This window comes from Mobula birostris, chromosome 21 (genome assembly GCF_030028105.1).
Source record: "Mobula birostris isolate sMobBir1 chromosome 21, sMobBir1.hap1, whole genome shotgun sequence".
In the NCBI taxonomy this organism is placed as follows: Eukaryota; Metazoa; Chordata; class Chondrichthyes; order Myliobatiformes; family Myliobatidae; genus Mobula; species Mobula birostris.
The window spans coordinates 40,829,619-40,854,934 of NC_092390.1; the positions used below are offsets into that span (position 1 = coordinate 40,829,619).

General features: G+C 38.5%; 1 protein-coding gene across 3 annotated transcripts in view; it reads right to left on the bottom strand.

Moving 5' to 3' along the window:
• Positions 1-4,010: 4,010 nt before the first annotated feature.
• Positions 4,011-25,316, bottom strand: part of LOC140185754 (adhesion G protein-coupled receptor A1) — a 550,512-nt gene continuing 529,206 nt past the window's right edge. For all 3 annotated transcript variants that reach the window (XM_072239373.1, XM_072239372.1, XM_072239374.1), the window contains 3 exons: positions 24,952-25,097; positions 7,161-7,256; positions 4,011-6,343 (listed from right to left, as the gene is read on the bottom strand). In XM_072239373.1, the coding sequence (XP_072095474.1) occupies positions 5,107-6,343; positions 7,161-7,256; positions 24,952-25,097 (1,479 nt within the window). In that variant the 3' untranslated portion in view covers positions 4,011-5,106. The remainder of the gene's footprint in view (positions 6,344-7,160; positions 7,257-24,951; positions 25,098-25,316) is intronic.

Consider the following 25,316-nt stretch of genomic DNA (forward strand, 5'->3'; position numbering starts at 1 on the left):
AATGGCCTGTGTGTGTAAATGTATCATTTGTGGAAAAATATTTAAAAGAGGCGCGATGGGGCAAATTGTTGCAGGATTTGTGAAATGAGATGCCACAAGAAATGATTAATACAGGTACAATTACAACACTTAAAAGGCATTTGGATAGGATCATGGATGGGCAAGGTTTAGACTTTAGAGAGATTTAGGTGATATGCAGGCAAATAGGACTAGCCCAGGTAGGTAACTTGCTTATTATGGGCCTGTCTCTGTCTGTATAACTCTATGACTCTAATTTCATAAAGTGGCATATGAGGTCATAAACTTACAATTTGATAATCCATATTTGATTTATGTCTGTTTGTTATTGATGCTCTTTTCATTACTGATCTTCTTGATTATTTCCTTGTGTTTGATTTTCCACACAGCTTATCTCTGTTATTTTGAGTGCAACATTTTCTTCAGTTAAATAATAGGCAAACATTTAGAGTCCCAGTGACAATTTTTTTTACCGTGCCCATGGTCTGCTCTTTATCAAATTATGGTATTGCTTTGCACTGCTGTAACTATATGTTATGATTATATGGTCTTGTCAGTGTTAGTCTTTGGTTTGTCCTGTTTTTTTGTGATATCACTCTGGAGAGACATTGTATCATTTCTTAATGCATGCATTTCTAAATGACAATAAATGAGGACTGAGTGTCCTCATAATCTAATCTACAATGTCATTCCCTGACCATTGTTTGCATCCCTCTTCATGGCAGCTACACTGGACCATTTATAACCCTTGATACAAGCTGAGCTTTTTTAATGCACATTCAGCTGTATTGCTACTTCCATCTCCATCACATTGTCTGACCACATCAGTACTCTACAGACCCCAATCTGTTAAGTTAGACAACCTCTTCTCCTCCATTCTCACCCTGAATACCAGTGTGCTTCAAGGCTGTGTGCTGAACCCTCTTCTGTACTCCCTTTTCACCTATGACTGCATCCCTGTACATGGTTCTAACTCCATAATTAAATTTGCAGACGACACCATGGTGGTTGGCCTGATCAGAGGACACCACGGTGGTTGGCCTAATGAGACCACCTACAGGAATAAGGTCCAGCACCTGGCCGCGTGGTGTGCTGATAACAACCTGGCCCTTAACACCCAGAAGACCAAGGAGAGTATTGTGGACTTCAGGCATGCTAGGAGCCACATTCATGTCCCCATCTACATCAATGGAGCTGTAGTGGAGCGTGTATCAAGCTTCAAATTTCTTGGTGTCCACATTTCCAGTGATCTCACCTGGTCTCTGAACTCTGCCATCCTGATCAAAAAGGCGCAACAGCGCTTTTATTTCCTGTGGAGCATCAAGAAAGCTCGTCTCTGTCCCAGGATACTGATGGACTTTTACTGCTGTACCATTGAGAGCATACTCACTAACTGCATCTCAGTGTGGTATGGCAATTGTCCCGTATCGGACCACAAAGCACTCCAGCGGGTGGCGAAAATTGCCCAGCGGATTATCAGCACCCAATTGCCCACCATTGAGAACATCTACCATAAACGCTGCTGGGGCAGGGTGAAAAGCATGATCAAGGATGCATCTTACCCTAACCATGGACCTTTTACTCTTCTCCCATCCAGTAGGTGCTACAGGAGCCTCCGCTCCCACACCAGCAGGCTCAGGTAGAGCTTCTTCCCTGAGGCTGTGACCCTGCTGAACCTCACATCACAGTGCTAAGCAGTATTGCACCCATATTGGACTGTCTCAGCACTTTTATATTTGTATGCTGTAGCACTTGCTTTTTATTCACAGTTATTTTGTAAATAATACTATTCTTTTGCACTTCTGGTCAGATGTACTCGGCACAATGACAATAAAGTTGAATCTAATCTAATCTATTGCATTAACCCATGCCTCTGTTACTGTTAGGCATTTATTCAAATATCATACTGGCTTCCCATCACCTATTAAACATGAAACTGCTTTAATTAAAAAGAGGCTACATACCAATCAAAACTATCAGTTTTTCCTTAAATATACCCAATGACTTGGCCTGGACTTGTTGATGTATACCAGCTGCTGATCTGAAAATGATTCAATTCTAAAATTGTCTTTTGCTTCTGTTTTAATTTCATCTTTTCCTTCCTGATTTTAATCAATACCTCCCCACATTGGTGGCAATTCTTTAAGCTGTTTCAGTTTAAATTTTGGAATTCTTTCCCCAACATCTCTGCCTCTCCATCACTCTCTATGAGGTTAAGATATTTCTTAAAACTTATCACTCTGATCAAGGTTCTGGACCAAGCTTTTGTGAGCTGGAGGCAAATTATATATTGATAATTCTCCGTAACAATCTTCGAATGTTTTACTTATGCTTTATAAATATTTGTTGTTTTTCTTCAGAAGTACTTCATCGTATTCATAGGCAGTAGTTAGTTCCACATCAAACTTGCAATACAGCAGTCAAAAATAAACTATTCTCTTCTGTGCACCAATGTCATACATTCACAAATCCAATTAAATGCTGACTGGTTCAGTTAAACTACCATAATTCATCATAATTCCCTTTGAAGAATATTTGCAACGAAGTTCACCATTCTTCAAGTATGAAATACAGGGAAAAATATCCAGTGGATGGACATTACATGCAAGGACATTATCAGATCAGCCAAAAATATTTCTGCAAGCAATTACCCCTGAACTATGCTCAAAAATGCATGTACGTGGCAGACCACATACACCTTATAAAGTACATTCTGATAGGATTGGATAAAGAGGAAGAACAGGCTTCCTCCCTAGTTAACACAGACCAGGCAGGTGAATGACCCATTTATCTCCTATAATATCCATGTGTATTGCTAACAGGTAATATATCCCAGAAATGATGATAATTATTTCAGACAAAAATATATTGTTAATACAGGAGATTCTGCAGATGCTGGAAATCCAGAGCAACCCACACACAATGCTGGTGGAACTTAGCAGGTCAGGCAGCATCTATGGGGAGGAATAAGGAGCCGACACTTTGGACCGAGACCCTTCATCAAATATATTGTTGTATTTCTAAATTCCTGTTTAGTGGTTCTTTTAAGGAAAGAAGCATATATCATAGTTGTATGGTTTACAGGTGATATTATATCTACAACTGAAAGGTAAAAATAAAACACATTGATGCACTAAATTCAGGGGAAGGTACTCTTTCTCACATAGCAGCAACCAGTTTATTTTTGTCAATGAGAAAGTTTGAGGGGTTTTAAAATGAATTCTAAAGATATCGGCATGTTGCATGAGCATTGGTTTATCTCAGGAACTGTGCTTTATCAAACAACTTCAAGAATAGTTGACTATCAACCATACTGATATGAGGCTGGTGTTGCCTTTAGGTAAAACCAGGTATGGGTGGTACTGTATTGGCAAAAGAGACCTAGTTAAGATATTACAACAACCTGATAGCTTCAATATCAAGATTACTAATTCAACTTTTATTTTCACATATTTTAAAAACTGTTTTCAAATTCTCTTATAGCCATGTTGGGATTTGATTGAACTTCACCAGATACTGGAGGAACATGGCACATCAGACAGCATCTGTGTAGGGAAATAGATAACCAACTGTCCCATCTCCCTCCACAGATGCTACCTGGCCTGCTGAGTTCCTTTAGCATCTCGTCTATTGGCCCAGTTCCAGCATGGTCCATAATCCAGCATCTGCAGTCTTTTGTGTGTCCATTTAAGCGCACCTTTCCTGAATTCCCAATTCAATAACATAACCATAGTGTTGCCATCCCTCCAACCATCCCCAGTCAGTCAAACAAATTTAGTACTGTGATTAGCTTTGATGAAATGCAGTTACAGTAAACATGCTTCCATTGCTGTTGGATACACTTTTCTGAGAAGATTGTGGAATCATATATGACATTTTTTTTACCTGATTTCACCTTGTATTGATGACAGGGAATTCTTAAAAGCAAATTCTGAAAAGGAGTTTCATTAAAATAGATGACAGACTTGTTGAGGGTTTTTTTTTTGCTTTTTACTAACAAACATGGTGATATCTGCATTTACTAGAAACATTAATTCATTATACAGTGTACACTGTAACATACAACAGTCACTGCATGCTCTGCACAGATAACTGAAAACTGTCATCTCTAGCACATTTATAGCTTTAAACTTACACATGTGCTGTGGCACTTTAACAGTGAAGTAGTCCAATGACTCTGTTTCAGCATTATGGTTTAATTTGCATGTATTAAATGAGAAGATGCTATAGGTCTTACATTACCAGAATGATCAGCTTTTACATATAATAGCAGATGAATATTGACAATAAAATGCAACAAAAATCATGCATATTTCAGCATGTACTGTATGCCTAAGTATAGACTTAATATATTTCTTCATACAAAATTAAAGAGCCAATACCCTTTTTATTCTACCTTGTGGGAAAGATTTCTTTTGCACGCTTTGTGTAACATACCAGACCAACCAATAAGGAACAGGCTTTGGAGTTACACATGCCATGCTAAAGAAATCACTCCCTTGTGTGTCAATTAAAACACAGGTCCACAATTACCTTACATTATGCAGGATTATTTCAAATATTTATTTATCTGATGATTTATTCCAATGAAGCTAGCAAACTCATAAAAATAATTACAAATTATAAGTTTATACTCTGAACAAATTGCACATTATATTTTCATTATTATAGGGGATTTTTTTAAACAAACATTAAAATGCTACTTGTGCTAACCACCAAAGGGCTACTGCCTCTTTAATAGAATAGTAATACTCGTCTCTTTTTGGTTGTTTACTTTGAAGAAACAATTTACATTGATAGAAAAATAATCGAAAGCTTCAACTTAATTATGATAAATCTGCAGACTACTTTTTGATTAATGCTCACATTGTGGTAACACAAATGCATCCTTTTAGCTTTAAGTACAAATACATAATATAATACTGCTCTTATGGTACTTTGTATGTGCTGTACAAATATATATGTATACATAGAAATATGCAAATCCTCACAATGAATCATGTAAACAAACACCTAAGCATTATACAAAACTTATATGTGACATTTTGCTGCTGCAATGATCTGAATTTGTAGTCGTGAGGCTAAAAACTACACAGTAGTTTCATTTTTCCAAGGACCAGTCCTTATGTTTCCTGTAACGTCTGAAGTATAAATCATGGCTTCATGCAGGTTTCCCTTAAGAATTCCATTTTGATTGGTTACACCTAGAGGACACGATTGTCTCCGTGACTGCATCTCAAAAGTGACTCCTTGGTGCAAAGCCTCTGTGCTGACACCACTGTCTACAGCTTTGTTGCACCCGTATAATATTGTGCTGGCCTCGCTGCCTTCAGGCTGGCAGACATTAGGGCACTGATCACTCTTTGCACAAATGACTTGCCTTTGGATGGACTGGCTGTCCTGGATGCTGTGATGACTTTCTGTATGTGAACTGTGTATGCTCCCATCGATGCTGGAAGGGATATGGTAGGCATACTCCCTCTGAGCTGCGGACCTATTGTGCCGAATGAACTGTCGTGGTTTAGTTCGAGTTTTCTGACATCTGTGTATGTGCACTGTCGGCCTGCACGTTCCATCTGCATGCAGGTGAATATGTCCGTCATCATCAACAATTTGTTCGTTGTGCATTTTGGCGCAACAGGGTGTAACTGGTGAAACACAATTTACATGATTCTGCATGGCATGTAGGTTAGTTAATTTACAGAGTCCAGAGACGGAATGATTGCAACTGGATGGTGACTTACTCGGACAGGGGGAATCCAGGAGGCATGGGACATGAAGCTGGGCATCGCCGTTCATGGTCACTTGGGGTCGAGCACTTGTCTGAACAGCATATGTATTCCTATTTGATTTGCAGCAGGACCACCAACAGTGCCAGACGTCATCACGTTTTGCACAGTGGTGAACGAGAATAAAGAGTCCTAAGGTCACTGAGACTGCTCCATACAGGCAACTAAAGATCATATCTAGGAAGTGTCCTTGTGAGACTGCGAGGGCGCCAAAGGTCCACATGGCAATAAACAGAAAGAGAGTGAACACTGAAGCACGAAGCTGAGCCTTAAATGAATGCTCATTCTCTAGCATTGAGGAAGAAATCACTGAACATGTGTGTGACACAGAGCTGGAGTCCGTTACATGACTGGGGCCTACCTCCGTGCTTGCTAGCCGCTGTTGCTCTTCCGTCATCTCTTTCAGCTCATATTTCTTCCCTGGGTGACGCTTCAGCTGTATTAGCGTACAAAGAAAATAGATGCAGCTAACAAGCACAATGAAAGCAGCCGGACCATAAAACGTCCCAAGACTAGGCTCCCATGCCATCCAGCAACTGTGGAAAAAGGAAACACATAGATAAAGCAACTGAGTGGCCCAATGAGTGGTTTCTTGATCCCAAGAAATAATCTCCCAAATAATTGAACTAATAAGTCCATTTCAGAAGAAACATTAGCCAAAAACCAGAAAGAGTACAGATGCTGGAAATTTTTAAAAAACAAGAAAATACTAGAGACGTTGAACACGTCAGGTAGCCTCCACTGGAGAGTGAGACTTGAGTTAACATTTTAAACAATAACCTTTCATCAGAATTGGAGAATAAGAAACCAAGCATGTTTTCAGATGCAGACATGGTGGCAGCTTGCAGAGAACAGACAGAGTGTCTGTGTCTGTGATAATCCTGGTGACAATTATTGTTTCTGCCATTTAATCTGTGTCACCTGGATTATTATGAACTTCCACGTTCTCTCCCTGGCTTGGAACAAGACGCACCTGCTTTCTCAGTTGTCCCCTTTTGATCAAATGTTATCCATCTGAAACTCTGTCTGTCTCTCTCTCTGTCTCCCTCTTTCTCTCTCCCTCTCTCTCCCTTTCTTCACTGATGCCGCCTGACCTGCTACATATCTCCAGAATTACTTGTTTCTATTTTTAAGAGACATTTTTTTTATGTTAATACTTGAATTGTGGCTATATTTTGATAGAATCTGCCCACTTGAATCACTGGAAGTGAAATTCACCTTGGGAGTTACCAAAGAAGTGATGATGTCAAGTTGTAGCCTGCTTTACACATCAGTCAAAAATCAAATTTACTTGTACTAGTTCACAGTAACTTTGGGTAAGTGAAATCCACTTTACACAGAAATACTACTTACTATGGTGCATTGTCTTCACTGCCGTAATTGTTGATGTTTGTTGCAGCTGTGATTCCACAAATGATTAATGGAATGCCTCCTCCAATCAGATAAGACCTAGAAAAGATTGGTGGATTAAAATATATAATTGCAATGGGTAGAAAAACTGTATATTAATATACTGTACTGACAAATAGCAAGAAGCATAGAGGATTGATTTGTATCAGCTTTAGTAAAGTCCAAGGAAACAATCAAACTGTGAAGACAGCTGGCAGTGTTTAGTAAGTAACAGAATACTGGCCAGCAGGGGATTTTAATGGGTGTACATTGCAAATTGCCTGGATTACCGAAGAAGTTATTTTCCTTTAGTACAGACTGTTGCCCTTGTACGGAATTGATGGGTGATTGCTCATGCCACGTGGACAGTAGCTACCAACCACTGGTGTGGAAATCTATTATCAGGCACGTGTGTTCCACTCTAAATGGAGCTTTTGGCTTCCAACTGATGCTGGCAGGGGCAAATGTGCCAGGTTTGAAATTGGAGAGCACAATTTTTATGGTTTTGTTATGAATATATTCTATTTAAAGATCAATAATAATTTCAAACTGTTTTAAGCATTATTTATCCAAAAGATACAGGAATGTACCTCAGCTTCACTTATAAGCCAACAAAAGAAATTCATTAGAACAATAACAAAAGATTTCTGCAAAGTGCTAGTACTACAAAATATATTATACAACACATTATGGTATTGAAAATCATCCAAGTCAAATTCTTCTAAAATGAGCCTTTGGTTTTCATTTAATACTAAAGCTATAAATCCTTAATTAAAATGGCTGGATATAAATGTATAAGCACGAGAAATCATTGTTAGAATACCACAGCTCTTCATAAAAAAATATGATTATGCACATCTTTCAAAGCACAACCACTAATTTAAGCTCTGGGTCTCTGAAATGGTTTGGCAAGTGTTGATGGAAAGATGTAAAGAGGACACATGCAGACAAACAACTGTGTGTTGGCACAGAAACTTTCCTTCACCTTACATATGTAGGGCAAGACAATAGTAAGTCAACTAGAAGGCAGTGGTCTAGAGACAACAGCTTGAAGCCGACCATGGAAGCTAGCAACTTAACATAATGTAGTGAAATAAATCTAGAACTTTTTTTAAAAAAAGTCACTCTCAATAATGCTAACCATGAAATTACTTGACTGTTGTAAAATCCACCGTTCATTCATGTCCTTCAAAAAATAAAACCTGCCATCCTTATTCGATTTGGTTAATATGTGATTGCAAACCCACCAAGGTTGTTGACTCTTAAAAGACTCCTCAGTTGGAGACATTGGGAATGGACAGTATATAGGGACTTTGTAAAAGACATCCAAATGAATAAATTAATTTGAAATGGAACAATGTAATTGCTGAAATGAGAGATCTTGATTATAAAGTAAGTAGGGAGGCTAGCAGATAACTTTGGGTACGCTATTATATCATCTTACAGAACACAAAGGCTTTGTAGTGTCAATAGGTAAATATGAACAGATATTCAAAATACTCGTATTCATTTTAATTCCTCATAATTTTAATGCGATAACACGACAAATCCCTCATTTCAAAATGTGAATTAATTGTGGCTATGAATAAATGGACAAAAGGGTCCCCATGCAATTGAATGCACTTCTTTCACAAGACACGTGATTCAATCAATCTAATGTTATCTGAAATTATATTGCTGCTCAGAACCACGGAATCAAATCTAACTGAATTACCAGGCATCCTAGAGCACCATTTGAAAGTCAATTAACATCAAAATGTCCTTCTTCATTTCAGAAAAAGAGATTTACTATTTATCTGTCACCAGTAATTGAATCATATACGTAACTGTCTTCTGATGAAAATAGAATTTTGTATTTTTCAAGCAAAAATGCATTTAAACTGAGCATTTAAAAATGGATATGAAGTTAACTTATCACATTAATCATAGTATCAGACTAATTGTGAATGATTTGTAAAAGAAACATGCTTAAATATCAGAGACATCAGCCATGTATTCCAGATATCAGTTTAGAAGTGTATTCCACAGGGGCACTTCTGTAATACTTTACAAGTACAGTAATGGGATTTTGCAATTGTGAGTAAATAAATTATGCCTTTATTCTGCAAAGCTATTGTCATTTTACATTCTCCTTGTTTTTGTTTGCTTCCTTCAGGGACTGCAGGTTCACAACAGATAACAGGGGATCTTCTTACTAGTGAGATTACATATATATCTGAAAGAATATCAGTTCTTTTGCTCCCCACTTCCACGATGAAACAGCCCAAGGCCATTCAACAGCCTCATCAAAAAAATGTCAGATAGTTACCAGGTGTCTGGTAAAACTGTACGCAAATCCACTGAGTGGAACAACAAAATACTTCTGAATAAATGGCTGAGGACTCATATAAAAACTATAACCATTTCAATGATGAATTTTTCATTTGATAATGTCTATAATAATCAGTATTCTTTGGGAGTCTACCCATGTACGTTGATGCTTATATGATGCACTCGGGCTGATAGATTGAATTGTGGGTGGGGGGGGGGTGGAGGACAGTGCCAGGACATCTGACACTACCCTCACTATGGAAGGCAAATTCCATCTGCATCTGCTAAGAAAACTGTGCATTTAGAACACCATGCTCTAAAATCTAGAACTAATGATGATGTGAAAAAACTTTGTTTTCTGAATGCCATCAGTTGACTTGCAAAAGTTGAGCAGACACTAATATATCACTTAAAATTATGCCCATACTTTTTCCAGGAAAATAGCGTTACCTGCAGATTACTTATGGTGTAGGTCACAGCATTTAAAAAGGGTCCTGTTAAGAATGCACCTGGAAAACTGTGTTCAGGTCTGGTCTTCCTGTGTTAGAAAGGATGTTTGCAGTAGAGGGAGAGGAACAAATATTTAGCAGATTGGTGGAATGAGGGGATACAGTATTCGAATAGGGGCTGACCAGCCAGATGCAAGGATGATATTGTCCCCTATTAGAGTGACAAGGACTAAGTATTACTGTCTCAAAGTAAGTGGTTCGCCATTTAGGGCTGAAATGAGAAGAAACATCTCCATTTTGAAGGCAAAGAATCTTTGGAATTGTCTACCAAAGAGGACTGTGGCTAAGTACATACAAGAAGAATTGAAGATTTTTGCATGTTAAACAAATCAAAGCATAATAGCTAAGTGCAGGAACATGGCACTGAATCAAAAGCTCAGCAATATTCATATTGAAGGTCAAAGCAGGTGTAAGGCTTCAAATGGCCAACTCCTGCTTCTATTTTATTGTTCTAATGGGCCAACTTTGAGTGGAGGCTAATAGAAATGAATGAGAGAAATGTCATGGATTCCATGGAGGGTCTGGACATTTTTACAGGTCACAAATCAGGAGGAAATGAGGGCAGATAAAGAATAGGACCTGCAAGAAACATAATCTGGATCTGGTCCCACAACCTCCTTTCCTGTGAAGAATGCCCACTTAACGAAAATACTGCAAATACTTCAGATTTTACATCAACACTGTAATTTTGAGTTCAGTATTGTGCAACTGACAAATTATTACTTTTTTCTCTAATTTTTTTTTGCCAAAGCTAGCTGAATAAATGAGAAGCCCGTCTAAAACACACACACACACACAAGTAATGCAACACCAGCAGATCTTAGGTCTTAATTTTCTTTCAGTCTGCAACAAAGGAAAAAATCTGGCTGCAGCTACTTTTTAGTCTGCTGCATATGCTACATTATCTGGGTAACCTCATCCCATTTCAAGGTCATTACCTTCTCATCCCATCTGGTTGCCGCTGATATTAACTCTCCTCAATTCTCATCACGTAATGGTGTTGTTTTTTTCTCCCCTTCTAAACTTCAGCCTTCAGAATTTCTTTCTTCTGCATAACAGATTATGACTTTTGTTATTCTGCCCTTCACAGTTGCTTTCTTTTCATTTCTTTCACTGCTTTTCAATTTCCTCTCCCTTCACTGTTATCCACTTCCTCTGTAGCCCGTTCTGTATAGCATCATATTAAATCAGAATGTGATTTCCAGTTATTGTGTGTCTTGCTCTGTGATTTATAGTTATTGCATTCTACTGCATGTGCCTTTTTAACCAAAAGGCACAGCAACAGTGCTAATAGCATTCACTTGTGAAAGGACTAGAAGACACAGACATCAACATTCACTCCACATCTACTCTAACGAGAGACTGTTTGATCTATCTAAGGAAGACAATGCACAATCCACTCTAAGAATGAAATGCTTCATCTGTTTTGGAGAGTACTTGGTCCACCTGAAGAAGACAGTGATCATAAGGAGCCAGTGGCTGGATCCACTCAAAGGAGTCAATGTACAATCAACTCATTGGATCCAGAACTCAGTCCATCATAAGGAAACTGCATCAGAAACAGAATCAGGTTTACTATCATTGACTTACGTAAAACTCGTTGTGTTATGGCTGCAATACAGTGCAAAGACTTTTAAATTACTATAAATTACAAAATAAATAAATAGTTCAAAAGGAATTACAAGGTGGTATTTATAGGTGCGTGGATTGTTCAGAACTCTAAATCACTAAGTGTGCATCTCAGACTCCTATACTCCTTTCCCAATATTAGGAACAGGAAGAGGGCATGATGAAGATCATCAGTGATGAATGATGCTTTCTTGAGGTACTGTCTCTTCAAGAAGTTCTCAATGGTGGGGAAAGCTTTGCCATGACGAAATTGGCTCAGATGATGGGGATTGCAATCCTGCGCAGTAGAGAAGAATCTCCATCATACCGAGCTATGATGCAACCATTTAGAAGTTTTCTATGGGAATTTGCAAGAATCTTTGGTGCAGTATCAAATCTTCTCAATTTCCTAGAGCTGCTGGAATGCCTTCTTCAAGACTGCATTATTGTGTTTGCCCAGGAGAGATCCACCAGGATGTTGATGCCAGGAACTTGAAGTTGCGCTCCAGGAACAATTACAAAGAACTTGAAATACTCTGTTCACTCTAAGGAAATTGTGGTCTGTGTACTTAAGGGACACCTCATAACCCACTCCAGAAAGGTAATGTTCAGTTGCTCCTGACTTGAACACTACAGTACCTAGCCAATTCTGAGAAGCAATGCTGTGTCTGCTTGTACAGAAGAGCCTACAAAAAGAATGCTTTTCCATACAAGTGGCCCGATTCATCATGGATAAACCCCTCACCATCACTGAGCACATCTACATAGAGTCCTGTTGTAGGAAAGCAGCATTCATTATCACTGACCCCCACCACTCAGGACATGCTCTCTTCACGCTGCTGCCATCTGAAAGAAGGTACAGGAGACTCGGGACTCACACCACCAGGTTCAGGAACAGCTGTCCCTCAACCATCAGGCTCTTAAACCAAAGGGGATAACTTCACTCAACTTCACTTGCCCTATCACTGAACTGTTCCCACTGAACTGACTTTCAAGGAGTTTTCATCTATTGTTCCTGATATTTGTTGCTTACTTATTTACTATTCTCTGGATTGCTGCCCATGCCTCGCGCCAGCAAGAATAAGAACAGGATGATTTGGCAGGTGAATGTACGGCTGAGGAACTGGTGCAAGGGGGAGGGGTTCAGATTTATGGATAACTGGGATTTCTTCTGGGGAAGGCACAACCTGTACAAAAGGGACAGGTTACACCTGAACCCAAGGGGACCCATATCATTCTGGGCAGTTTGCTGGAGTTGTTCGGGAAGGCTTACACTTGGCAAGGGGATGGGAACGAGAGTGATAGTGTTAAGGATGAGGTAGTTGGTTTATAAACAGAGGCGGTGTGTAATGAGATTCCTAGCAAGGAGAAGCTGATGATAGGGCAAAACTGCAGTCAATAGGATGAGTTGCAATGTAAAAGGTGGACAAATTTGAAAAGAGTGAAGACAGGACTGAAGGTATGATACTTGAATGCACACAGTACACGGAATAAGGTAGATGAACTTGTAGCACAGAAACAGATTTGCATGTATGATGATGTGGGCTTCATTGAATCATGGCTGAAAGAAGATTATAACTGGAAGTTTAAAGTCCAAGAGTACACATTACACTAAACGCAGGTAGGCAGAGGGGGAAGCATGGTCCTGTTGGTAAAAAATGAAATCAAATCATTAGAAAGGGATGACGTAGGATTGGGAAGGTGTTGATTCATTGTGGGTAGAGCTAAGGAATTGCAATGGAAAAAAGACACTGGATGGGAGTTATATACAGACCCCCAAACAGTAGTAAGGATGTGATCTACAAATTACATAGAAACATAGAAAACATACAGCACAATACAGGCCCTTCGGCCCAGAAAGCTGTGCCGCACATGTCCCTACCTTAGAACTACCCTAGGCTTTACCCATAGCCCTCTATTTTTCTAAGCTCCATGTACCTTTCCAAAAGTCTCTTAAAAGAACCTATCGTATCCACCTCCACCACCACCACCAGCAGCCCATTCCACGCACTCACCACTCTCTGCGTAAAAAACTTACCCTTGACACCTCCTCTGTACCTACTCCCCAGCACCTTAAACCTGTGCCCTTTTGTGGCAGCCTTTTCAGCCCTGGGAAAAAGCCTCCGACTATCCACACGATCAATGCCTCTCATCATCTTATACACCTCTTTTACATCTTATACACCTTATTACAATAGGAGATAGAACATGCATGCCAAAAGGGCGATATTACAATCATCATGGGGGATTTCCATACGCAGGCAGATTGGGAAAATCAGATTGGGGCTGGTTCCCAAGAGGGAGCGTTTCTAGAATGCCTATGAGATGGCTTTTTAGAGCAGCTCGTGGCTGAGCCCATTAGGGAATCAGCTATTCTGGATTGGATGTTGTGCAATGAACCAGAATTGATTAGAGACTTTAAGGTAAAGGAACCCCTCGGGATAAGTGATCATAATATGATCAATTCACCCTGAAATCTGAGAAGGGGAGGCTAAAGTCAGATGTATCAGTATCATAGTAGAGTAAAGGGAATGAGGGAGGAGTTCACCAAAATTGACTGGAAAAGAACACTGCCAGGAGTAACTGCAGAGCAGCAATGGCTGAAATTTTTATAAGCAATTTGAAAGGCACAGGATATATACATCCCAAAGAAGAAGAAGTACTTTAAACACAAGATGACACAACCATGGCTAACAAGAGAAATCAAAGCCAACATCAAAAACAAAGAGGAGGCATATGTTAGAGCAAAAATTAGTGCAAAATTAGAGGATTGGGAAGCTTTTAAAAACCAACAGAAGGCAACTAAGATGTCATTAAGAAGGAAAAGATGGAATATGAAAGCAAGCTAGCCAATAATATTAAAGAGGACACAAAAACTTTCTTTGGATACATAAGGTGTAAAAGAGAGGTGAGAGTGGCTATTGGACTGTTGGAAAATGATACTGGAGAGGTAGTAATGAGAGACAAGGTAATGGCAGATGAATTGAATAAGTATTTTGCATCAGTCTTCACTGTAGAAGACACTAGCACTATGCTGGAAGTTTGAGAGTGTCAGTGGACAGAAGTGTGTGAAGTTGCCATTAATAAGGAGAAGGCTCTTTGGAAACTGAAAGATCTGAAGGTAGATAAGTCACCTGGACCAGATAACGTACACCCCAGGGTTCTGAAAGAGGTAGCTGAAGAGATTGCAGAGGCACTAAGTAATGATCTCTCAAGAATCACTAGATTTTGAATGGTTCTGGAAGACTAGAAAATTGCAAACATCTCTCCACTCTTCAAGAAGAGAGAGAGAGGCAGAAGAAAGAAAATTACAGGCCAGTTAGTCTGACCTCTGTGTTGGGAAGATGTTGGAGTTGATTATTAAGGATGCGGTCTCAGGGTACTTGGAGGCATGTGATAAAACAGGTCCTAGACAGCATGGTTTCCTCAAGGCAAAATCTTGCCTGACAAATCTGTTGGAATTCTTCGAAGAAGTACAAGCAGTATAGACAAAGGAGAGTCAGTGGACATTGTGTACCTGGGTTTTCAGAAAGCCTCTGACAAGGTGCCACACATGAAGCTGTGAAACAAGGTAAGAGCCAGGATTATAGGATAGGTTCTAGCATGGATAAAGTAGTGGCTGATTAGCAGGAGGCAAAGAGTGGGAATAAAGGGAGCCTTTTCTGGTTGACTGCCAGTGACTAGTGGTGTTCCACACGGGTCTGTGCAGGGACCGCTTCTTTTTATGTAATAATTCAATGATGGATGACCAAACTGATGGCTTTTTTGCAAAGTTTGTCAAAGATATGAAAATAGATGGAGGGGCAGGTGGTTTTGAGGATGTAGAGAGGTTACAGAAGGACAGAGAGATTTGGAGAATGGGCAAATAAGTGGCAGATAGAATACATTGTCATGCACATTGGTAGAAGAAATAAAAGGGTACACTATTTTCTAAATGGTGAGAAAATTCCAAAATCTGAGGTGAAAAAGGGACTTTGGAGTCCTTGTGCAGGATTCCCTAAAGGTTAAATTGCAGGTTGAGTCAGTGATGAGGAAGGAAAATGCGATGTTAGCATTCATTTCAAGACAACTAGAATATAAAAGCAAGGATGTAATGTTGAAGGTTAATAAAATACTGGCAAGGCCTCACTTGGTGTATTGTGAGCAGTTTTGGGCCCTTTATCTTGGAAAGGACATGCTGACACAGGAGAGGGTTCAAAGGAAATTTATGAAAGTGATTCCAAGATTGAACAGCTTGTCGTATGAAGAGCGTTTGATGTATCTGGGCCTGAATTCACTGGACTTCAGAGGAATGAAGGGTGTCCTACTTGAAACCTATCAAATGTCGAAGGACTTGGATAGAGTGGATGAGGAGAGGGTGTTTCCTATGGTGGGAGAGTCTAGGAGCAGAGAACACAGCCTCAAAATAGAGGGCTGCCTTTTTTGAATGGAGGTGAGGAGGAACTTCTTTAGCCAGAGAGCGATGAATCTGTGGAATTTGTTGCCATAGGTGGCAGTGCAGACCAAGACTTTACGTATATTTAAGGCAGAGGTTAATAGATTCTTTTTTGTATTTGCAAAGATTGTTGGCTTCCTTTTGCACTTTGTTTGTTGTCTGCCCTTTTGGGTATAGTGTTTCATTGATTCCATTGTGTTTCTTGTATTTTTTGTGATTTCTCACAAGAAAGGGAATCCCAAGAGTTGTATGTGGTGACATATATGTACTTCGATAATAAATTTACTTCCAACTCTGAACTCTAAGGAGTCAGTGTTTGGATCTTTCTAAGGAGACACCATTCTGTCTGCTCTGCAGACAGGGTTCACTAAATCTCAAGGAGACAGTGGTGGGTCTTCTCTAAGGAGATACATCTAAAGGAAATGGTGTGCGATCTGCTCTGGAGGAACAGTTCTCTTCCACTCCAGAGAGGCAGAGTCCAACCCAAGTCGTCAGTTCTCTGGTCACCCTCAGAAGGCAGCTATTAATACACACTGAGCCAGTGCTCAGTTCAAAGAAGGCTCACTCCATTCTAGGGATGCCATTATTCAGTCACCCTGGGAGGTTAGAGGATTGTCAGTGGCCTCCAGGACTACTATAGGAAATGTCTAATCAAAGCAAATCAATCCAAACATATAAATTAGTTAAAAACCTTTTTACCTCAGTATGGTTCCTCTCTCTCTAAGCTCGCAGATGTTGAATATCTGTCTAATACAACTTCTGGATTTGCAACAACTTGGTCTGCCGCTGGATTCTGTGAGGAGCCCAACATCAGAGCGTAACCAGCAGGCAGCACACTTGAAACTTCAGCACTCATGTGTCTGTGTCAAACCTCCTGGGTATCTCCAATATTGTAGCGCAGAACAGATGGCATTTCCTAGCAAGCTCTAGCTCATTTTGACTCAAGAGATATTTTTAAAGAGCTGGATGGGGCATGAGAACTTCTGTGCCTATGTTATATTATTTGGAATGGTTTAATATATTTGAGAATAAATAGGGCTGTTTAAAAGGGCCATAGTATTTTTGTTAGTGCTTCACAGTTTTCTTAGGAATTCACAATATTCTCGTAAGAATCCTGAAGCTTTGAAGGGTTTGATAGCACCTCTGAATAGAATGAAGACTGGCAATGTTCACAGTGTCTTTGTGAATTGAAGACGATGTTGCAAGAGGTTAATATTGTGTTAATAGTGTGACCATGAGTATTGTGACTGAAAGAGAGCTGTGAAAGGAGCAAGTGTTGTATTCGATATATTTCAGAAAGCTCGTGGCTTTGGAAGAGTTTATATTGGTGGGATATTGAAAGGGGTAAATATAATGCTCTGAATAAGATAGAATATTAAATTGTGATTATACCACCTCTGTGAAGAGGGTGGTATGTTGGACTGAGTTAACAATATTTCTGTGAATAAGACAGGCCACAGGAAATATGTAAGTTACAGTATCTCTGTGAATAGTGGAGAATCAGAAAGCACTTCCAGTCTCTTTCAGTAAAGGGTTGGATGTAGAAAGGAGTCTCTCATGCCTCTATGAGGATGGCTGGCATTGGTATTGATTTATTATGTACAGAGGCTCTGTTTTAGGTTAGGGTGTTTGTAAAAGGTTGCAGGGGTTTTGTAATATCTCTGCGGAAAGCTGTTCTGATATTAGCCCTAGAAAACATTCAAACATTCACAACATTGCTGTGACCAACGTGGGATTTTGAAAGAAGCTCACAGCATCTTCCTTAATGAGGTGGAGTGTTGAAATGGGTTCACAGGGAGTCTGTTGTTAGGCTAGAGAATCAGAACGTTTAAAGTAAAAATCAATATTCCATTAACAACAGAACATGTACAAATCTAAAGTGGCTTCCTTTCATGATTAAGTCTGTTACTTCTTATAGATAATTTTCTTAGGAAAGACAATTGATCTTAGCATAGTAAAATATTACCTTCTGTTGTTTGGGCAATTTTTAATGAAAACTTCCATTCATTTTATACTTACAAACACAAAATAGTTAATGTAACGCAAATAGCCTTTCCTTTTTAGATGAAATTGATTTAATATTTCTATAGGGTACATGTTCACATGGTGTTTCAAAATTCTTCTTCACCGATGATAGTTACAAAGGCAAAACATGGCAGTCAGCTTATGTTTGACAAGACCTGACATAAATCACATTTTCAGTGTATATATTCTTCAGAATATGTTCTTCAAACCCTGATGTAGGGTTTGGACCTGAAACCAACAATTTGTTTCCTCCCAAAGATACTGCCCAAACCATTCAGTTCTTCCAGTGGATTGGTTATTCTTTAGTATTTGGAGTTAAACTGCCTCTTTAGGTGTTTATTTATTATTTTTCTGACTAATAGATGTCAAGAATTATTGGATATATCCGTTGATTAGGTCAGAAGTCTATTTTAAGCTATTAAGTAGAGTTTTTTTCAGATTATTGAGTCAGTTTTCACAAATTTTTCAGCCAGGCATAAATTCCTTTAGTGATTTTACACATATTGCTTAACATCAAAGTTCAAAGTTAATTAATTACCAAAATATGTGTTTGTCACCATATACTACCCTGAGATTCATTTTCTTGTGTATATTCACAGATACAGAGAAACATAATAGAGTCAATAAAAAAACTACAAAGACGGACAATAAACCAATGTTCAAAAGAAGACAAAACATGCAAATACACAAATAAACAAATAAATAAATAATAATGATAACGAGAACATGAGTTCTCGTGTAAGTTTGTGGAATTAGATCAGTATTGAGGTAAGTGAAGTTAACTTGTACTATTATGGAATATTCTAGAAAAAGACAACTTGTGATCTTCTTTACCAAAGTGAGCAGACAGTTTACACTTCCATCATTTTCATTTCTTTTATTCTATTATTTTATTAAACCTATTCATGTTTTTACTATTTAGTTATGCAGATATGTCATCTTCAATACCTCATAGACTTCAAAGTAGAAATTAACTCCAATTAGTGACCAATCCTTTCCACTTGATTGTTTTTGGTCTACCAATATCCTTCATTTATCTCCAGAGACAAATCAAAGCAAAGATACCCCATGTGGATTCTATTCATTTATAGAGCCTATAAATCTGGCCAGAATTTGTATTCCTTCCAGCTGGTAACAGGAATTAACAATCTCACTGGCTAATAATCTATTCTTTGATTTGCAATTCTATTTATGTACAGTACTGTGCAAAAGTCTTAGGCACATATATATAAATAGAGCTAGGGTGCCTAAGACTTTTGTACAGTACTGTAGCAATTATATGTATTGCAATGTACTACAGCCACAAAAAAAAAACAAATATCATGACATATGTGAGTGATGATAAACTTGGTTCTGATATGGACTGAAAGTGGGAAGGGGGCAGGAAGAGGGGAATCATGTTTGGGGAAAGGGGGAGAGGGGAAGGAGCAGGAAGCACCAGAAGGACATTCTGTAATGATCAACAAATGAATTGTTCAGAACCAAATGACCTTGCTTGGAGTCTCAGGGCTTCACCAGTCACAGCTTTATGGGAGAGTGGCAAAGAGAAAGCTGCTGTTGAAAAAAAAAACTCACATGAAATTTCAGCTAGAGTTAACCAGAAGGCATGTGGAAGACACTGAAGTCATCTGGAAGTTGGTTCCATGGTCTGATGAAACCAAAATTGAGCTTTTTGGCCATCTGACTTAATGCTATGTTTGGTGTAAGCCAACACAGCACATCATCAAAAACACACCAACCCTACCATGAAGCATAGTGTTGGCTGCACTATGCTATGGGGATGCTTCACTGCAGCAGACACTGGAAGTCTTGTGAAGGTCGAGGATAAAATGAATGCAGCCAAACAAGGAAATTCTGGAGGGAACCCTGATGCAATCTGCAAAGAGAACTTCAACTTGTGAGAAGATTTGTTTTCCAGCAAGACAATAACCCCAACCATAAAGCCAAAGCTACACAGGAATAGCTTAAAAACAACAAAGTTAATGTCCTGGTTTGGCCAAGTCAGAGTCCAGACCTCAATCCAATTGAGAATTTGTGGCTGGGCTTGGAAAGTGTTGCTCACTCACAGATCCCATGCAATCTGAAAGAACTTGAGCAGTTTTGTAAAGAAGGATGGGGAAAAATTGCAGTGTCTAGATTGGCAAAGTTGATAGAGACCTATCCACACAGAACAAAGGCCGCAATTGCTGCCAAAGTTGCACCTACTAAATACTGACTTGAAGGGGGTGAATACTTATGCATTCAATTATGTTGTGTTTTGTATTTGTAATTAACTTAGATCACTTTGTAAAGATCTGTTTTCACTTTGACACGAGTCTTTTTATAGACACTGAGTATTGATAGTATCTTTATATTTGAAATAGTTTATTCTGACCTTACCTAAAAACATTAATATTTTAAATTCTAGCTTATTATTTTTTCACCTTAGGCTACTTGCCAGACACAATGGCCTAGATTTTCTGACCATAATGCTGACGATGACCCATTTAAATAGATTCCTTACATTCAGTTTTTCACTCAGCATAAATGGGTCAATGTCTGCAATCTCTGAGCAATACATAAAAGCAAGGTGTAAGTGAACCTGATAACTGCAGAAATTATCATATCAGAAAGGTATTGTCAAGACCATTGTATAGAATTTATTTCATCTTTCTTGCAAACAGGAATGTTTAGAATTTAAATGTTTAGGAAGAGATTAATTATAATAAATGCCTAAAATTTAATTTGATTATTTTCTTGTCAGGAAGTCAAAACAATAGAAATGCAAAAGCTCAAAATTCCAATTTAGGTTTAGGACTATTTAGAAAGATAAAAATATTTTGTACTCATCATTATAAATAGGCTTTTGCATTCAGCAACAGATTCCTGAGGTTTACTGTACACCCATAATTCCGAGGAGTTTCAATCACCACGGAGACACACTTCATTAATCAGAGATGGAAAATAATGGAAATTAAAAAAAATATTTGAAATAATACAAAATAAAAAATAATAAAAAATAATATTTTAAATGTAATATTAAAAATAAAAGAAAACCAAAAACTAATAGGAATGTAATAACCTTTATCTAAAACACCAATCAAGTTTCCATGGTATTCATTTCAGAAATGGTGTCTAGAAGATGGAAAAGATGAGAATCTCTAAATCAGTGAAATAAATGAAAAATTCTGGAAATATTTAATTGGTCTAATAGCTTTTATATATATAGAGGATTGACATCAGTTTTTCAGTCTTTCAGCCTTTTATCAGAACAGTTCTGACAGAAGTTTATCGAGCTGAAAGGTTAACTTTTTTTGCTGCTTGGCATGCTGAATGCTCCTTTCATTTTCTATATTTACTTCAGCATCCTCATTATTTGGATTTGGAAGTCACTCGTGACTTTGTTATGCAACTCAGTGACTTTATTATGCTGGTGACGTATTATGTAACTCAGAATCATACCCATCTTGATAGGGCTTTTGCCCAAAAGCCTTATCAAGATGGGCATGATTCTGAGACACAATGATCTGTATAGAGACTATTGCAAGGAATAAAAAGGTACTGGGGATTGGATGATAGCTACAGAGTACAGGAGAATGGAGGGTGGTTTTCTAAGGGAAGGAAGTCTTCTAGGAAGGAGAGCAGGTTCCAAAGATGGTTGAGGGATGCAGCATGGAAATTCATTTGCAAAATTAGCTCAAGTGATGGCTGGAGGGAGAGTCATTAGATCATTTAGTTTATATAGGGTAAAAAAGTTTGTAAAGGCACAGGAGGGAGAAAGGGAGTGCTAAGAATCAATCAATGTCCATGGGATTAAAGTTTCGCATTTTAGGAAAGGGAAGAATGAGAAAACACAAGTGACAACTAAAAAATCAGCATCAGCAGCAGCTCATTGGTCAGGGAGTAGGAAATGATAGGGGTTGCAGTAGGTCCATGGAATCTTTTGTTTTACTTCCAAACTGATCTTAAAGCAGTGCGTAGTTTATTAGGAGAGGTGATATTAATTGTTTGTAATTCTCTTCTCCCAGAAATGATCCTGGTAAGATCAAGATGCAGAATCTCTGCATGGCAGTGTTGGAGTTTTTTTTTCTGTTCTCTTTTCTTCCTCCTACAATGGTATAATTTCACAGCATTTGTGAACATCAGTTCTTTAGACCGTGAAAGAAATATGCAGGTGCCACGAGATAGTCACAGCAGTGGCATCAATCTCCTCCATAGGAGGAATTGGAGTTGATTATGAATGGATCAAGCACCCCCAATCTTTTTACATTTTTGCTTGCCTTGTCTAATCAAAATTTCCAATATTACTTTGAGAATTTTTCTTTGTGAGTGACAGCAAGAAGAGCAGTTGAGAAAGAATGATGTCTCTGAGTGCTTCATGAATTCAAAGATTTGAAGGGATGGCGTTCGCGATCATTCATATTTTGATTGGACCTATTCATTTTTGTCTGCTTGACAGTGAGAGTAGCTAAAAATTTTCAATTTTCAGAATTGTGGTGCATGAAAAGTAACCAGAAGCATAAGCCATGAATATTAATGGTTGGAAGTCACTTCCTGAACACAGATTAATATAGTATAGAACATTACAGCGCAGTACAGGCCCCTTGGCCCATAATGTTATGCTGACCTTTTAACCTACTCTAAGATCAATGTAACCATGCTTTTCCACATAGTCCTCCATTAAAAATTGATTAAACGGAACGAAAATTCGAGCATTTTACAGATGCAGCAGCTTTCCTTTCTCACGTGACAGCAAGTAAGAGATTACAATCTATGCCATAGGTAAAAAACAAAGAAATGAGGAAGAATGATATGTGATGAAAGAGGAGCTTTCACAACTGGACAAATGCTATACGCTTTGCTGATGGTGTACGCAAGAGAGTACTGTCAAAATGGTTGATGTGATAGTTCTACTGTGATACTGTAGTGGGTAGTGCTTGTTTGTCTCTCTTATAGCTTCTACCACTGGCTAGCTGTCTTGCGAAGAGGAGGGCTGAACGTGTAAGTCTCTCCCTGCCAGTTCACAGCCTCTCTGACAGTAAGCCTCACGTAGTGCCTCCTTGCTGGCGTCACACAGAAACCAAGCTCCTTTCGGCCTACAGAGGATGGGGAGGAGGTCTGGCCTCTGCACCGGTGTGTGGACGTGGGCTGGGGCTTGTGACCCAGATCCCCAGCTATGGGTAAACAGCCCGACAGCCTCGTGGGCAGCCCCAGGAGAGGCAAAGGCTATGGGAGTAAACCCAGACAGCAAATCTGGAGTGCAGCCCCTAAGGAGGCTGGACGCCATTGAACATCCTTCCGGCAGCTCCTGCAGCCAAGCTGCTGCCAAACATATTGCTTCATAAGTTTTGCTTTGGACTACACTAGTGAGGCCGAGAGGGGGATCTTGATGACTGGGCATCTGAGGATCTCCATACCTTCGGCCCAGGCTTGTGTCATCACCCATTGCCCTTCGAGACAGACGGATGCCAACCAACCAACACAAGAGAGTGAACAAAGAATGTAAATGAGGGTCAAACTTCCAATACTAAGATTCTTGACAAAATGCCTAATGGTCATACGTTATCAGTAGCAAATATAATTACGCAAAATTAGATAACATCTATATTGCTTATGTTTTAAGCTTGCTATTTTGTACAAATATTAGCCATGATTTAGCAAAATTTTTTTGACTAACTTATGAAGGATTTTAATTGTTCTTTAGTGGACCCATCAATGGAGGCAAGGTAAAATAAATACTTTGATAACAGTAACTACTCAAGTATGGTATTTAAATAGTTTTGATTGGTTAATCTAATATCCCCAGAGCTTCTCCACTGTGATTTTATTTTTTAGCTGTCTGGCGAGAATAAAAGATAAAAACTTTCTATAACTCACAAAATGAGAAAATTATAAAGTACAATGGAATAGAATTGATCTCAAATTATTTAATATGTGGAATGACTACCAATGATTTAAAACAGAAATGTAGAAATGTTGTTAAAATTATAACAGCTTCATTTTTCTTTCAAGAATGTAGAAAGAACATATTCCGCTATCGAAATAAACACAGATGTCCAACATTTGCAAATGCATATTACAGGTATTAATTGAAAAATAAAACCCTGAAAATATCCAACTCAAGGTCCATAACCTACATAATGATGCAACTGGAACGACAGACTGTATTTGATTTCAGAATTTCAAAGCAGCTACTGCAATGGTGATACTCTCAATACACAATTGCTCAATAAAATGAATAATAGTGAGCTTGTAGCGAATATTAGATGACAGTAGAGCTGAAGACTGGAACAAATCTGAATGTGCATTCCTCAAATAAGAATACATTGGCTACAGCAGAGAAAATGTCACAGAGTCTGGTACGGCAATTGTCATTAGTTTACTAGAGTGTTCTAAATTTTAAAAAAATCAGTGAGTATATGCCAGTGAAATCTATTGGAATCCAGATAAAAATGTAAGTAGTAAGGAACATTAGTGTAAATAAAATTGTATTAAAAATCTCAGTACATGAAAATAAAAAGTACTGAACATTCAAAAGCCCAAGTGAGAATGACGAGGTGTACTAAAGAGCTGAACCTATCTGAAATGAAGAATCTTTATTCTTGATGAACCAAAATCACCACCATATTACAAACAATAAGCTGCCATAACAGCTTGAAGGTATTTACACTGCAGCATGATAAGCTGAGGAATGCATTGATGGATATAAATTGTTAAATTAAAAGGAGCAAAATGCACAGAAGCAAATAAAGCAACATCTTCATTGGAAATGTCATTCAGACCTTACGTTCTCTAGTAACTACATTTATATTCTGGAATCATTGTGCTCTGCATCACCAATACAAATATCTCTAGCTTCTCAGAGGAATATGATATGCTTATTCCTTACCGCAGCATTGGTTGCTGAGAGTGTGATGGTTGTTCAGCATCGTGGTACTGAGGCACCTTTTTGGTCACTTGCTTGTAAATATTTCTGGCAGTGACACAAATCCAGAATATTGTAGAGAGAGTGGAGTAATGTAAAACAATCCCAACCTAAAATATAAAAATATCTACATTATTCAGTGAGAAGAGAAGATCAGCAGAGATATTTAAGGTTAAGGTACAACAAATTTGAAGGAGCCTGTTATACAAAATGTACTCTCTGCAAGGTTTTCTAGTAAAATTCTTGTTCATTATGTAATCAGAGGGCATCAATATGTGTAGCGACATCTCCTCTCTTCTATTCTCATGAGAGGAGATGAATAGCTGAAT